General features: G+C 35.6%; 1 protein-coding gene across 4 annotated transcripts in view; it reads right to left on the bottom strand.

Moving 5' to 3' along the window:
- Positions 1-13,797, bottom strand: part of COL11A1 (collagen type XI alpha 1 chain) — a 124,145-nt gene that overhangs the window by 39,123 nt on the left and 71,225 nt on the right. For all 4 annotated transcript variants that reach the window (XM_059477821.1, XM_059477823.1, XM_059477820.1 and 1 more), the window contains 9 exons: positions 11,600-11,653; positions 8,549-8,602; positions 6,392-6,436; positions 6,208-6,261; positions 6,074-6,118; positions 3,692-3,745; positions 2,809-2,862; positions 1,318-1,371; positions 278-385 (listed from right to left, as the gene is read on the bottom strand). In XM_059477821.1, coding sequence (XP_059333804.1) covers positions 278-385; positions 1,318-1,371; positions 2,809-2,862; positions 3,692-3,745; positions 6,074-6,118; positions 6,208-6,261; positions 6,392-6,436; positions 8,549-8,602; positions 11,600-11,653 — 522 coding nt within the window. The remainder of the gene's footprint in view (positions 1-277; positions 386-1,317; positions 1,372-2,808; positions 2,863-3,691; positions 3,746-6,073; positions 6,119-6,207; positions 6,262-6,391; positions 6,437-8,548; positions 8,603-11,599; positions 11,654-13,797) is intronic.

The following is a 13,797-nucleotide window of genomic DNA, read 5'->3' as shown; positions in this document are numbered from 1 at the left end:
TGAAAGCATATTATATGCAGAAGTTTTTTTCTTTTGCTTTTATTACTAAAATATTAATTTTTGGCTTGAAAGAATTCTCATTATTTCAGTGGAAGCAGACTCAGCTCTAAAATTGGAATCTTCCAGTGTTCCAAGTCCTTCTGGGTGAAACCTGCCAATCATGATTTTACACTGTATGTTCTGATTTCATTCTGCATGTCTTCATGATGATTTGAAATGTCACACTGTCAGCACTCTATCTGTCCCTTCCTGCTTGTTCCCCAAAGCCACATCATACCTTAGCACCTTCTTTTCCTGCAGCACCTGGCAGGCCTTGTTCACCTGGGGGACCAGGGGGACCTGGATGGCCTCTTTCACCAATTGGTCCAGTCTCACCAGTAGGACCCTAGGCACATAAGCACAGCTTCAGTCACCTGAAGTTATTTAATGTCTTGAGGGTGTGGGAGGAAGTGGAGAGGAGCAGATTCTCAATATCCAGCTGCTGTGTTACCAAACAGTGCTGCCATTGGTTAGTGCACATTCCTCACCTTCCCTCCAGGCAAGGCTGACTTACAAAATATCTTTGTCCCATAAAATAAATCTTGCATTGCATTTTGCCTGCAGACACGTCTGTGCAGCTTCCAAAGAGTGAAATCCTGACCTTGTTCCTTAAGCACTGAAGCTTTAAAGCACAGCGTGTATGGGAGAAGGTTATAAAAAGGACACAGGAGAGAAATCCATCTACTATTCTTGCCTTGAAACAGTTCTGTACTGTTGCTTTTCTGAATAACAGGAATTGTAAGGCAGGAGAGTTGAAAGATTTTTCTTCAGATTCCCTAGCAGAAAAGTTCCACTGAGGGAATTACCTAAATAAGCTCTAAATGCTCGATTAAGTTGTAAATTAACAAGGTTAAATCAAATGAAATTTTGATAATTTATCTCTCCACAATCTAAAAGTTACTGAAAATTTTTCTCTGGCAAGAAATTCACACATAGCATTGCTCTTTCTAAAATGGTAGAGAAATGTGTCTCTGACTTCTGTAAACCACCAATTTCATAATCACATAAAAAACCACTGAAACAGCAATGAACCAACAAAAAACCCAAATCAAAACATAAAACAAAATGGAAAGGTAACCCAAATATTTTAATTTTTTTGATGGAATCAGTGATGATTACTAAGTATAGCTTTCTAATATTGTTAATGCAACTTTTGTAACAAAAGTTAATATAACCATGGATATGATCCCTTTAATAGAGCAAAAGCAACTGCCTTATCCATAATATAACCATTAAACATTGGTCTCATGAAGTCAGCTATGAAATGAAATTATGTACCTGAGGGCCAACAACACCACCAGGACCAGGAGGACCAGTTTTTCCTTGAAAACCCTGTGAAAAAAAATGACAGAATATTATATTACCCTTTACAAGTTATAAAAGGGCAAAATTCACCTCTGTGCTGAAGAGGTAAATGAGACATTCCATGTCACACATTCCCTCTGTTCAGAAAATAAAAGAGTGAAATCTTTTTTGTGTGTGTATGCCTAGATATGAAATGCTGATTAATCTCTCTTTCATCTCTCTGAGGTGGTACAGCAGTAAAAATTGCCATCAGTTTTACAGATCTCTCTAGGAGAACTTGATTAGATGAGTTTGAATGCATAAGTGATGCAGCTAAAAAGACAGCTGAAAATACATTTTTACATATGTATATTATGAATCATAAAGCCTGACATAAAAATGCTTTATAAAGAAAGACACAGATGGACTATTAAGTTGGAAGGGCATTAAAGTGGAGGTGAGACAAAAAGAAATTGAAAAGAAATAAAGATCCAGGGAAAATGGTAACTTTTTAACAGCAGACTAAAGAACAAATTTGAGCATCCTGCATTATAAACAATGCAAACAATTGATCCTTATGGTACACAACAGTCTTTGCATCATTGCAAAGGAAAAGAATAAAGGAGCCAATAATGTTTCATAGACAAAAATCACTATCATTGCAAAGCATTACAGTGTGGCAATACTAGCAGAAGAAAACAGAGATTTTCAGAGGGATGTGCTACTCCAGGCTCTGTGCTTCTCCTTCCAGCAGTGGAAGTGACTCAGCAGTCACTAACAGATTTCCAGTGAAGCTGGAGCTTAAAACACATTCTGCATGCTGAGAAAATTTCTCAATAAATTCATTTATGGCTTTCTCTAGCCCTGAAAAATCTCAGTGAGAATTTTTATTTTATAATGGAATATGAATAACATTCTGACACACAGAAATAGTGTGTTTTTTAAGGATAGTTAAATTAAAAGTATGACATAGTATTTTTAATTTTCATGCCAGAATTTTTTAATTGTGATTCTTAAATGAGTTGCATAGTTTCAGAATTTTATTTTATTTTAATAAGTTTAATCATTCCTGATCCTAGTCTCCAAAGGTCTTGACTTTTCATTTTTCTAGCAATTTATCATCAATAAGACTTTTTTTAATGCTACTATCTTTGGTACATGGCATTCAGGGAGAAAACTACTGTACAGTAATTATCTGAAAGATCTCAATTTAAATAGAGATCTGGGTATTAATCTCATTTACTTCTAGCGAATATTTAATCTCATTCTGATGTTACTGACTGGACACAGCAAAAAATAACCTCACACCTGTATCATGGGAGCAAAATAAAGCTTTCCCCTGCCCCATCTATAAGAAAAGTACAGTTATGTAACCTCTTGGTGCCAGCCTCTTTCCCTTTTCCCTGTCATCCCTGTTTTTTTGGTTTTGATCCCATAACCATGACCTTTAGAACAACAGTAACACAGCAGAGTGCATTTACTTACAGTCTCACCCCGCTGTCCTGGGTGCCCAGGCAAGCCATCTTTTCCAGGTGGACCCTGCAATTATAAAATACATAAATCAAGCAATTTCTTAGCCATTTTCAAAAAAAGTGTGCAATTAGCTATCAGAATCTCTGCTCTCTGTTTACTTCTAGACTAGTCTTTGGTAATTTTAAACTGCTCCTATATTAGCTAACTAGGATTTTAATAATACTTTTTCCTTGTGTCTTTCCTATAGTGTCTTAACAATTGCTTGGAGAATGACTGTTGCCAAATGCAAACATGTTAAGAATAGATTTCTATAAATTCAGAAATCATGGAAAGTCCCTATATTCCATTTGTCTTTGGTTAATGACTCAACACAAATCTAAGCATTTCAGAAGTACTTGATGAAATTTCAGGTCTCAGAATTGCAAATAAAAGTAACAAATGCATGGGAGGTGCTTTGTTGCTTTTGTACTGCACATGAGCAGAGGCACACAAGAAAAGCACCAAGACTGGTTCAGGGAGCAGCTCAAATGAGCTGTTACTTCTATATGTTCCTGCTACTAATGAATGCCTCCTTCCTCTTCATTTTTCCTCAGTGAATCAATCATTCAAAGAAAATATACAGCAGCAAAGTAGTATTTTGCCTGAACTCAGTGTGTCACGTGGTCTCTGGCAGGACATACCAGACCTCCAGTTTGGCGCATTGCTCTCAGTGTCTTCAGAGCTGCACCAATGACCACGTTAAAAATGTCAGCCCAAACCCTTAAGGCTCAGCATGAGCATTTTCAATCCATACATAAACCACCCCTTACATAAATTTGCAACTATTTACTTCAGAGGCACTCTACAAAAACTACAATTCCTGTTGTTGCACAAATTTAATGAAAGAGATACTTACTGGAGGTCCCTTTGGTCCAGGGAATCCAACAGGTCCCTGAGGCCCTTGTGGTCCCTGGATTAAAGGCAAACAAACAAGGGAAGTTTTACTCAAGCTGGACTGAAAAGTTTGTTTCAATTATAGAATATAGGAACCCTGCAGGTAATGTCTGGATTTAAGCATAAAGCCTCAGCCACACTGTCATAAATCTTGGTAGTCACAGTTCACATGCACAGACTCTGGAGGGATTTCCTGAAAGCAATAGTGCTTGTGTAGGAATCCAGTTAAAAAAATGAGGAAAACTACTTATTTCAACTATGCTTGCATCTTACCCCTAAAACTGTGCATAATAAAGTAGGAACCAACTGTGAATTTGAAGCACCGTTCTTCCATGTTGCATAAAACAGGGGATTTAGTTAATACTTTGGTCATCTTTTTAACTTCCAGTCAAACATTCATCTTTGGCAATTCCTAAACCCTGAGAATATTTTGAACCAGTACAACAGTAAGAATTCCAAAAAGAATAAACTTTTCAAAGTTAGCTGGGATTAAATACAGCATGTTTGCTATTATGAAAAATAGTTGAAAAATCCCATGACATATGAATGTATTATTTTTATAGTTTTGTATATATACAGATATATGGAGACAGAAAATTTTCATGCAGCATGGTTTTACAAATTTAGCTAAAGATTATCAACTTCAGAACACACAAATATGCTCCATAGGGGGGTTTGGGTTGTTTTTCAATATGCCTTATGTGTGAGAAAATTAAATTTCCTCATTTGTTTCTGGATATAACATAAAGCTTCAAAAAAAAAAAAAAAAAAAAAACCCAAAAAAACCCACCCAAAAACCAAAAGTGGAACTTTATAGAGGAAAACTAATAAAATTGACTAAGCTACAGAACACCTGAATGAGATTGGTCAGTGTCAGAAACTGGGTTGTAGGAACACAACTTGAAGTTTTACATTTAAAGGCACCTTCTTTCTCAATTATTTCCCCTGTTCTCAAGCTTTGAGGCTTTGTAAGGAAAAATCTTTACATTTTTCTCTTCATTCACAATATGGCTTGCAGGTTTCAAGTCAGGGGACTGACGGATTGTGTGAGAAAAAGCACTAGAATGCTAACAGCATGCTATCAAAATTAAATTTTCATTCTTGCTATTAAATTTCATTTTAACAGTAGCTACACAGGATAGATTATTTATTATTTTCATGTTTGGTAGCTGAAATAGTCTCAGAGGAGTAGAGATGACAGTTTTATTTTTTGGCTGACACCCCCTCTTGGGAAGCAAATAGATACCTCACACTTATATTACACAAGTGATGAGAAACATGTTGCTTTATGATTCTTCATCTCTTTGCTTTTATCAATTTCTCTCCAGGGATACCTTCATCTTGGATTAATATGCTCATTGTTTTACCCCCACAACTTCTCTCCTTTGCAAACTCCTGGAGTTGTCAGAAAACTTCCACAAGGATCTGTTATTCCCCTTCTGGTAGGCTGCCTCTGATCCTCTTCAGTGTAAGCAACCTACACTTTCTTTCTTGGTCTATGTCTCGTTCTCTCCATCCCACATCCTAGCTAATGCCAAAAAAGTGGCATTATGGAGCTGGGGAAAATGCACAAGGAGCTCCCTCCTAAAGAATAACACTCCTGCAAAACACTGGGACTTTGCTGTGGATACTGGGAGAAGAGCTTTAGGCTTCCTCTATGAAGAAGTTTAGCAGTTTAATGAAATATCACTACAAAAGACAAATTTAGGCTTTGCAAAAATGCTTTGGCAGAAAGCTCATCCACTTAAATTGACTTGGTTTTCAAGTGCTGCCATTACAAAAACGATTTATTAATACTCTTTTTTCTTTATAGTGCTGTACAATGAGCTGCGTAGTGGATTTGTGTATTGATTGGAAGATAATAGCAAGCAGAAAATTTTGTTTTAGAGAGAACAATAGGATTTCTGAAGCATGCAGAAAATAGGTTGAAGGGAATTCTTAGCTGACCAGAACAAAAAACCTCAGCTACTTCTGGATCTTCTGGATGTGGCTGGAGTGTTTGCTAATCAATGAATGGGCAGTAAGCTGCAGCAGGGACGGAACTCTGAAGAGGCTGAGCTGTGAGTACACCTGTAATCCACAGGAACTATACAAAGCACATGGATGGAACTCAAAGTGAGCATGTACTCTCTGTGTCCTGCGTGTAACTGAGATACAGTTGGAGGAAACTTTTAGCAAACTTCAGCCACCCTGTTCATAACTTTGTGAAAAGCGCCATTGGAACTAAGGTTTTTTTAGTTTGGTTACCCTGGTCAAAGTAGCACAGAGATATGAGAGGGAGAACTGAAAATAAAACAAACCACACTCCTATATAGTGGGAAAAACAAAGATGGCTTTCACAAACCCTTTCGCCTGGTGGGCCAGGAGGACCATCATTGCCTGAAGTGCCCTGGAAGGGAAAGAGAGTACATTCAAGGATTTACATTTATTTAAAAGAAACAGCCTGTAGCCAATCTATACAGTGTGCTTGACAATTACCTTTGGACCTGGTTTACCAGTGGGACCTCTGGGACCTCTTGAGCCTCTTGGACCCTGTCAATTTAACACAGATGCACTTGATGATAAATACTAGATATTATAATCTAATAAAAGTAATTTGTCACAGTATAGTGGAAGCAATTTACACAGGAAAGCTTCTAAATTGCAAATCAAAAGAACTTACTGTTGGTCCTCGCTGTCCTCTGGGGCCTGGTTTGCCATGCAAGCCCTGGAAAGAAAAGTTCACAGGAATCATCTTAGCAGGCACTCTATTTGTGATATAAAGTTTTTTTACTGAAGTGGAGGCAGAGAGCAACTCCCTTAAGTTTAAATGTTATTTTACCTTTAACTATCTACTTTGCATTTCAATTTACAGAATCATGGTCCTTGATAAAATTGGTTATCTTTCTGAGTTCACTGGTACTTGTGGCGAAATGCACTAAATTTGCCTGAGAGTCAAATTCTGTCAGAGGCATTAGAACATTTTAAATCACATTAGAATGGTATTGCAGGTGGCACACAACAAGCAGAGTATCTCTGTAGTAGTCTAAAGGACTTGGCATTGTGAACAGCCTCAAAACAAAGTTCCTGGGTTCCCATGGACAGCCCCACAGATTAATAAAGAGAAGAAAGGGCATTTATATTCTGTTCATTTATAACAGAAATGGGCAATGTAATACCTACCAAAATTATGCGCACTTGACAGAGATTCAGAACTTGCCAGAATACCAGTCCTTACTTTTTGCTTTAATATATCTCTTTATCATGCTGAACATTATTTTTTCTTTAGGCTCTGCACTGGAATTGCTGTGTATTGTAATGCAAAGAATCTTAAAATTCAATAAATTACTTTTCAGGTAGAGAAAGGAACCTGATGGCTGGTATTTTGAATATCTGAGGTAAACAAACCAGCAACCAAAAAATCATCAGAGATGTCCTGGCACAAACCTCCCCTTTACAGAAATGAATTAAATGCATTCATCTGTTTTCTTGGCAGGTTTTTTTTTTTTTTTTACTGTTGGTTTTATTTCACTTATCAGAATAAAATTTATGTGCTGTTTTTGAAATGCTACTCAGCCTGGGATCTTCTCAAGGACAGGGACTGTCTTTCTTAGTATGTGTATGCATGGTAGCATAAAACACCATGATAACCCTTTAGGCAAGACTAACAATAATATCTGATTCTCATTACAAAACCTGCAGTTATGGGCTCATTGATGATCAGCATAATATTTCAGTGTACCAGCAGCTTGATAGTATTAATTACATGGTTAATACCCTAGCTGAGCTTAAAGCTTTATGAATGCCTGAAAACAGATCAATATAGTAAGATTTTCATCATTTTAAGCCTTCTGTTTGATTCTATCATTTTGCATTTTTTGTCAATCTGCTGCCTTTATTAGCAATTGCCTCATTTTTTTACAACATGAACTCAGCATTGCTTTGTTGCTTGTGCCTGTAGATAACAATGCATCTTTGTCTTAGCTAAAATGATACAAGAACAATTTAAACTGTACATAAGTAATGCAAATGCTATTGGATTTCATATATTTAATCTTAAAATAATGAATTTCTGCTATAATAATAATAATAATAGTAAAAAATTACCTGTTTGACTTGATGTGGCTATAAGCTATGAATTCTGACTCATCTCTTAATTTCTTCATCTTTCTAACATACCCTGCTATATTCAATTGAATTTTAGAGACCACAGCACAGTAACCCTGTTTTCTAATCTATTTTTAATTGTTATAGTTTGAGGAACATGCATAACACATTTCCCCTCACCTGCTTCAAACAAACAAAGCAGCAGAAGATGTAATTTTACATTTTCTAAAATATATGTAACAGTACACATTCTTCATCTTGCCTGGTATATTTTGCCTTTTTGAAGCTAAGCCTAAAAAAAACTTCCTTGTGGCAAGTCAGAATATTTATGAAATACAAGTTGAATTTCCTTGAGGGTAAATTGCATGGTAGCAGGATAATTCATGGGATACAGGAAAATAGTTCTTGCCAACTCACTCAGCTATACTGCCCAAAAAAAAGTCCAAGCCCTTCAGCAAAGGTGATTTTTATTCTCTTTTTCAAATTATATAATCATGGCACTATGTGCAGCAAGAAAGTGTGCAAGCCCTTGTATATTTAGATTAATACCTTAAGAATTGCAAACGGTGCCTCAGTATATCCTGTTTTACATAAAGATAGAGGTCCATCTTGAATGTGAAAAGCCTGTTTTTATCATTCTTTAGATAGTAACTTGTATCCTTAGGTTTCAGTCTTTTCCCCCAGCACTGAATTTTAGAAGCTAATAGTGTTATGCAAGAATGAATTATCATACCCTTGCACCCTTCTCTCCATTGGCACCTGGAAATCCTGGGAAACCAGTTGAGCCCTATGTAAGAAATCAATGCAAATGTCAGAGGATATCAAGAGCAAAACAGTGGTAGGGCCAACATTTAATAGGCACATAAAGCACAACTCCAAAGTCATGCACATTGCACATGTCAAACTTGCAACTTCAACAGCTGTAAATAAACTTATGAAAGCTGTAGATAAACTTACCATAACGCCTTAAGTCCAGAAAGCATTAAAAAAAATCAAGATATATAATGGACATTATCTGTCATCTTATTAGAAAATAAAATATTCATTAAATCTTCACCTTTTTAAAGCAGGAAAGCAATAATTAATAAGAGCCCACTAGAAATAACTGTATCATAATGAAGACAAACTCGTTGCCTCACAGTAAGAAAATTATTTTCAAAAATAATTCCAAAAAATGGTAAGGATTTGCCACATACTCTACTCACTTTACTGGGCTGTAAATTAATTAGTTCAAGTTCTTTACTCACTGTAAATCAAAGAATGGACAGTTTCATTTAACTGATCCATGTAACTCATACATAGGCAGAATTTATGAGATGATGTGACATGAAACTGCTCCCAGCTCTATTCCTCCTCCTTTTTTCCTCCCCTTTCCTTCTGCCAACTGCCCAATCCAATGGGAACAGTACTATTTTCTTCTTTGATGCTGGCAGAGAGTTCCAGCAGACATTTTACCTGCCAAGGTTTTAATTTTTCATAAGGAACTTAGGATCAAAGAGGCAATAATCATGAAAAAATATTCTTTTAACTGAGTGGGGATGAAAATGTAGAGAGTGTTTGGTTTGGTTGGCCACTAAAATTTACTAGCCAGAGTCCATGCTGTCACAATGCATCTATGTCTCTGCAGCTTGCTGTTAGCATCTTAGTGCAAGTGAAATGCATATTAAAAAACCCTAAAATATAATTTCTTGGTGCTCTTTGAAATGAACTTTTTTTCTTTTTTGTCCTCTTGTTCTTACTTCTGTTTTTCCTCTAATAAATCTTGTTTTACATAACCATTCCAATTATCTATAAAAGACTTAGAGGCAGTACAACTTCACTAACACAGATTCTAATGAAACCCTTGCTGACATTGACTGGTGGCAGAAAAGTAATATTTTTCTTCCTTCCCTTTCCTTTTGTATTCTTTTTCTTTCATTTCCTTTCTTTCTTCTTAATTCTTCACTAGTTATAACTTTATATAAGAATAAAACAAAAAATTCTAGTCTGTTAAGCCCTAGCATGCTCTTCAACATTAAAAGGCTGGCAAAAATCCAGACCAAACGATGGGGCACAAGTAGTCATGACTTGGTTCTAAATATCTTATGTGTAAAGTGGTTTTTGAAACTGCGTTTCAAATCAAGAGGGACTGGATTAGAGAAAAATAAAAGTGCACTGAAAATTATCAGATAAAAAAACTCTAAAAAAAATCATAGCAAAGAACTTAACAAAAAGCAAGTAAGTATCAACAAAAAGAATTATATCAACTTTCTTGATAATACTAGGACAAGATTTCCTATTTGCTTTACATAGCTAACCTATTTTTCTGCTGTTTTTTTTCTCACTCCCTCATGTTAATTCGAACTGGCCTGTGACTCAGTTTCCAAAGAAGTCTCTAGTGAATTATCTATTGTAGCTGTCATTAGTCTTTCTTGGAAATTTAAGCAAAAATTTGGAAGAGCAACAGTGAATGCAGCTTGAGAATTATTTTCAATTTTAATGTGATAAAAATTTAGTGCAAGGAAGTTCTTGATCAAGTCCTTGTTGAAAAAAGAAACAATCAACTTTTATTTGGAATGTGACAATTTTTTTTTCTTAGACGTGAATAATGTAAAACTCTATCTTATATTTTTCAAAAGACAGTTCTAAAGGAGAACAATGAGACTAAAATCTCAGTTTAGAAACTGAAGCTAAAAGTCCTGGTGTCTTTCAAGGTGAATAGTTTTCATGAGTACCTTCCATAGATAGTTTTAATATTTTTCACTAATGCAGTGTTCAGTGAATAAGCATTCTTCAGACAGTCCATTCACTTGACTAGAAAGGGTTGAAGTATAGGGCAGAGTGAGAAAAAGACTTTGCTACTCAGGAAGTTGGATTTCATCCAAAAACCCCCATAATTTCAAATTTGGAAATAAAAAGAAATCAAAAGAAGAATAGACCTGAGGACTTTACTGGAGGTTGATTGTTCAGATGTATAGGAGTGGTAAAGGATTCTTTTACTTGTGATATTTAGCTAGATGGGAATTCTTTGAGAAGGGTTGGAGCTACAATGCCTCCCTAATGGACTCCTTTATGCAGTGAAATGTCTGTGGAAGTAAGATTTTATTCCATCTTTTTTCTTTCTAATTCTCAGAAAAGAGATCCTGCAATTAATTTAACATGCCCATTTCCTAAAGATGGATTAGGATGAACTTGATAGAAATTTGTTTCATAAAAACGTTTTAAAGCAGAAGCCCCTGTGTGGTTTTCTATTGTAATCCAAATATGTAAAGTAGCTGAAAGATAAATATAAGCCCTTAAATTAACTAAGGATTGTGTTTTGTCATGTTTGTCTTAAAAGAAACTAAAGGAAAACATGAGGAAAATTGTAAATTATATGTTTTAAAGAAATATTGTTTATTCCATGGAAGAAACGATAATCACACAAATGGACTCCCTGCAGCACACTGAAAATTCCCATCACTACTAGCATCCATTTAGTCAATATAGTGCCTATTCTTTTTCAAGAATGTCAGCAATTCCTTCCTTTTCCAATTGTTTAGTGGGTGCCAGTCTGATGCTGGCACAATGCAGCTCAGGACAAGATGCTAAAGGGTACTATATTAAGAAGAGTTAAGAGACAGTTCTCCATAAAGAGCCTGACCTAGGGGTCGCACTGTAGAAGATTTTACTTTGTCAAAAAAGAAAATGAGAAAAATGGCCCTTTCTTTGATATCCACACCCTGCTTCCCCAAACACAGAAATGAAATAAATGCCATTGTGACCAGTGTCAAAACACTCAATATACAGCTCATTTCCAGCTCACCTTTGGACCTTGTCTTCCTGGATATCCTGGCAGTCCGGGTACACCAAGCTTGCCCTGCAATGAGAAGGCAGTGTTAAATTTTACTTTACACTCCTTTGAGGTTCAGCAAGTTTCTATACAAAATATTTTTTCCCCAACATAGAGCGATGATACTCCATGGAATACAATATTAAATTAAATCAATTTCTCATTTTTACAATTAATCACCAATGGGCTTAGTGCCCCAAACTTAACAGAAAATCCTACTCCAGTTAATGAATACAAAGAAACCAATACCTCAAAGGTTTTTTCTTCCATGAAGCGCTGTGCAGTTTTATGTGGTTGAGATCATTAAACAATAATTATTCTCTAAAAAATCGGGGTGTTAATAGGTTTAAGTGAGAAGAAATTATTTTTAATTTATACAATGTGATCTCTGACTTTCATGAATAGGCATTCGAAGAATCAATTCTTTTCTTGAATAGTTCTAAACTGAAACTATGTTAAATTATACTCCACTGCTTATTTGCTGACAATGGATTTGTCAACAACCATTACCAACTTGTGTTCAGAAAAGACTGATCAGCACTGACATCAACCATTCCCAGAAATGAAATACGGTGCCCTACTCTATTGAGTTGGTCTCTTTAGACCTCTAGAGGATGAGTGGTGGTTTGCCACTTTCAAAGGCAGGGGAAAGCAGTTTCAGACTTTGAAAGATAGGAATGCTGGGGAAGAATTTCTCTATGTTCTAGAATATCAAATTCTGGAGAAGATCTCAATGGAAAAGACAACTGTAACTTTGCAGTAACCATAGATAAATAGGAAGGAGAGACTTGCATGGGGAAGGACATTTTCCCAAAAATGTCCATTGGTAAAAAATACAGTACATAAATAAATATGTACCGTATTATCACATTCATGTAAGCACATGTGTCTGGTGAGCCATTATTGAGAACCATATTTACATTTAAGAAACTACTTAATATGCTGTCAGTTATTTGCCACCCTGAAACAAGCCACATGTATTGCAATGATCTAAATGTTTTGCAACACGACAGCACATCAAACTCTTGCCAGATTCAGTGAAAGTTTTGTCCCTGATTTTTTGGGTCAGCAAGCCCAGTTGCCTAGGTTGTGACTGTGAATACAGAATTTTTTTTTATTATGAGCTCATTTCTGATATGTTCAAATTTTTTTGGCACCCTACTTGAGATTTCATTAACCAAGAAAATCCAGCTTTATACCAACTTGGGAAATAGAGTTTTCTTATAATGGAATCAGAACACAGAGAAGAAGAACTATTGTGGTAATTTCATTACTTTCCTTACAATAAAAGTACTTTTGCATTAAATATATCATATGATGACAGGGGAACAAGACATCTGCTCTTACAGACTTTCCAAATGTAGTGAGAAGACCTAAAAGTTCACAACCACTCCAGTTTTTACACTAAAATAAATATCACAGGACTAGCACCAAAGACTTCCTCTCTGACCCATTACATTCTGGTCAAGTATCCATAGAATATCCAGAGAAGATGTATGCCTTCCAGTGGGTAAGAAAAGCTGTAAATATTTCCAAATGGGTCTAAAATTCAAAGGCCTGCTAATAGTGTTATTAACTCCAACATTTTTTCAAATATCTTCTGATCTTTAGGGCTGACTTGTATACTGTGAGAGTCCCAAATATGTCACAGTGAAGAATAAATGGATATGCTGTATTCATAGCAAGCAATTTGAATAAGAACTAAAAATAACTCAAATTTGAATTTAAAATCTACCAACTATTTTAAAAAAGGATTGTTTTGTTTAGATTTAGTTTATGCATCCTCTGTCCTATTTTTTCAAGAGAAAACTAGAATTGAAGCTATAGTTCACCAAAAAAAATCTAAAGGGAAATATTTTCATCAGCATCTTCTCACTTAAGTGATATATGCTTACACTTATATATATGTAGCATACACATTTTTGAACCATAATTTTATGTTATTTTATATTATCTTATATTATCATACTTCTCCAGTTATTTATATTACCATTGCTGAAATCACCTTTCCTTTCTGACAGTACCCACACACACATTCTCAGCTTCCTCTTCATCCTTTATACCAAACTCAAATGGTCATTGTTGAAGCCAGGATTCTACAGAGATTTGTGCCTTGCACTTGATTTCTCTTTTTTCACCACCCTTTCATCAGTCCTCCCCTTTCCCTTTTG

The sequence above is a fragment of the Ammospiza nelsoni genome, chromosome 9 (assembly GCF_027579445.1).
Source record: "Ammospiza nelsoni isolate bAmmNel1 chromosome 9, bAmmNel1.pri, whole genome shotgun sequence".
NCBI classification, from domain to species: Eukaryota; Metazoa; Chordata; class Aves; order Passeriformes; family Passerellidae; genus Ammospiza; species Ammospiza nelsoni.
This window is presented reverse-complemented; position numbering and strand designations above follow the sequence as displayed.